Source organism: Charadrius vociferus, unplaced genomic scaffold (assembly GCF_000708025.1).
Source record: "Charadrius vociferus isolate BGI_N301 unplaced genomic scaffold, ASM70802v2 scaffold289, whole genome shotgun sequence".
NCBI classification, from domain to species: Eukaryota; Metazoa; Chordata; class Aves; order Charadriiformes; family Charadriidae; genus Charadrius; species Charadrius vociferus.
The window spans coordinates 144,050-146,798 of record NW_009650171.1 but is presented as its reverse complement, the minus strand read 5'-3'; the positions used below and the strand labels follow the sequence as shown (position 1 = coordinate 146,798).

The window sequence follows — 2,749 nt, the reverse complement described above, 5'->3', positions numbered from 1 at the left end:
CTCCGGAGGGGCAAACAACAGCCCTCAAACCGGGAAGGACTGCACCCAGGCGCGCTCAAACCTGCCCAGGGCCCGAGATCCACCTGGCCTGAGCAGAGAGAGACACCAACCCTTCACCTCGGCAGGAACTGGATCTTTTATTGCTCAGAAACAAGTTCAAAACACGGATCGGGCAAAGCCCAGTTCCTACCCAGCCTCATTTGTCCGAACAAGAGGCTTTTCAGCACGCCCGGCCGCTTTTCTGCGCCAAATCAGGGCAAGAAGCACACGCAGGTACCTGGTTTGAAGCCAGCAACACCAGTACCAATGCAGGAGGTCTCCGGCAAGCGGCATCACCGCTGGATCCAAGGTGGATGCCGCTGCAGAGTAGCCGGACCCACGTCTGCCACGTGCCGGAGATGTGGAGATAAGACAGTCCTGCCTCGTTAGTTGGTAGTGACGTCCAGCTCCAGCTTTTTCAGAGTCTTTTGGAAGAAGAGGGGCGGCTTGCAGACGAGGTCTATCCGCTCGCCCAGGGGCAGGGAGAGCCGGTAGGCGTGAAGGTGGAGGGGGAGGTGGCGAGCCTTGCTCTGCTCCAGCTTCAGCCTCTTCAAGGTGATTTCAGGAAGCTTCTGCAGCGAGGACAGAAAAAGTCCCTTCCACAACCCCATCTCTTCAGACGGACCTTGAAAACCCCGGCCCAGGGGCAGCTGGGGGACACAAAGGGGCCGCCCAGCCCTGGAACTCCCCTCCTCGATGCAGGACCTGCCTTACCTGGGGTGCCAGCTTGCTCCAGTGGGAATATTTGTGATCCCCCAGGATGGGACACCCCAACCCGTAGGCCAGGTGAACCCGGATCTGGTGCTTCACCCCTGAGGAGGGGAAGAGAAAGAGGAGAAATGTGACAACAAGCCATGCCAGGCCTCGGCTCCCACCCGCCACCCTCGGCACTAGATAACCCCGTGCCAAAAATCACCGGGAGCCAGAGGACGGCCTGGCAGCAAACCATCACCCCGGGGTGGCTTATTCCCACAGCCCTGGCCCAAAAAAAAATACGTATTTCACTCGTGGCTAACGATGTGTTCCCACTTCGAGCGCTGCTCCTGGCTGCCGAGCCGCACAGAAAGGGGATCCAGCAGTTGACCAAACCCCGGGGACACCCGTCCAGGCCTCACCTGTGATGGGCTGGAGCTCCAGCAGAGAGCAAGCAGAGGAGCTAGCCAGAAGGCGGTACCGCGTCACGGCGCTTTCGGCGTTGCGGTTCTTGCGGATTTTCACCACCTTCCCGTCCTCTGGAGACAGACGATAGTTGGGGGCCAGCGTCATCTGAAGAGAGGTGTGAGGGTGAGCCCGCGGGAAGGCAGGAAGCGGGGTGCCAGGGAGCGGCAGGCCAGAACGGTGGCCCAGAGGACATCACGCTCACCTTGTAGTGCGACTGGTGGCTCTTCACCTCCTTCTCCACGATGGGGATCTCCACGATGCCCTCAGTGGGGTCTGGGTCCCCCAGGCTAATTGCCCTGGGGAGGGAAACCAGGGGTCTGCCGGGCATCGCTCCAGCAGGAAAGGAACCCTCCCCTCATCCTCTCTCCCCATGACCCAGCTTCTCCCCCAAAACAAACCTTGAGGGAAGATAAGCAAACACCCACCACTTCCACAAAGCCCCACACTCCAGTGACTGTCCCTTCACCCCTTCTTCAAACCCTATGGGCCCTTCAAAGCTGCTTCTCCACCCAAACCTTTCCTACCAGTAGATCTTCTCCACCTGGCGAGTTTTGAAGAGAAGCCGGATCCTCTCTGCCACCTCCTTGTTCCGCGCCAGCACCATCACACCGGTGGTCTCTTTGTCCAGCCGGTGGCAGAGGTGGAGGGGTTCAGCTTTCATGTTCTCCAACATCTTGGCCAAAATCGGCAACACATCAGTGATACAATTCTTGATCCCAGGGCCGCCTGCATAACGCAAATCAGAAGGCAATCGGAAGGGATGATCATCTCCCCCAAATTACCCCCAAAATGTGAGATGAAGGCTGTGATCTAAAGGCGACAAACTCCCTGAATGCCTCTCTGGGAAGGAAAACCTCAGCACAGGGAGGACAGACATATCTACATGGACTTGGGCAAAACACACGACACTGTCCCACACAACATCCTGGTCTCTAAATTGGAGAGACGTGGATTTGACCACTGGACCACTCAGTGGATGGGGAACTGGCTGGCTGGCTGCACTCAAAGAGTTGTGGTCCACGGCTCAATGTCCAAGTGGTAACCAGTGAGGAGTGGTGTTCCTCAGGGATCGGTACTGGGACCAGGGCTGTTTAACATCTTTGTTGGCAACACGGATAGTGGGATGGAGTGCACCCTCAGTAAGTTTGCCGATGACACCAAGCTGTGTCATCGACACGCTGGAGGGGAGGGATGCCATCCCAGAGGGACCTGGACAGGCTGGAGAAATGGGCTCGTGTGAAGCTCATGAAGTTCAACCAGGCCAAGTGCAGGTCCTGCATGTGGGTGAGGGCAATCCCAAGCACAAATCCAGGCTGGGCGGGGAATGGCTGGAGAGCAGCGCTGAGGAGAAGGACCTGGGGGTGTTCATGGGTGAGAAGCTCAACATGAGCCGGTGATGTACGATCGCAGCCCAGAAAGCCCCCCGCATCAAGGGCTGCATCCCCAGCAGTGTGGCCAGCAGGGTGAGGGGGGATTGTGCCCCTCTGCTCTGGGGAGACCCCCCTGCAGTGCTGCCTCCAGCTCGGGGGGTCCCACCAGCAGAAGGACA

At 58.5% G+C, this 2,749-nt stretch overlaps 1 protein-coding gene across 1 annotated transcript in view; it reads right to left on the bottom strand.

Annotated features, from left to right (window-relative positions):
- Window positions 1–425: 425 nt before the first annotated feature.
- PUS3 (pseudouridylate synthase 3) overlaps window positions 426–2,749 on the bottom strand; it is a 6,996-nt gene continuing 4,672 nt past the window's right edge. Inside the window, exons 6-10 of the mRNA XM_009892559.1 lie at window positions 1,725–1,926; window positions 1,403–1,496; window positions 1,155–1,305; window positions 754–851; window positions 426–611 (exon numbers count right to left, since the gene is read on the bottom strand). Of these exons, the coding sequence (XP_009890861.1) occupies window positions 426–611; window positions 754–851; window positions 1,155–1,305; window positions 1,403–1,496; window positions 1,725–1,926 (731 nt within the window). The remainder of the gene's footprint in view (window positions 612–753; window positions 852–1,154; window positions 1,306–1,402; window positions 1,497–1,724; window positions 1,927–2,749) is intronic.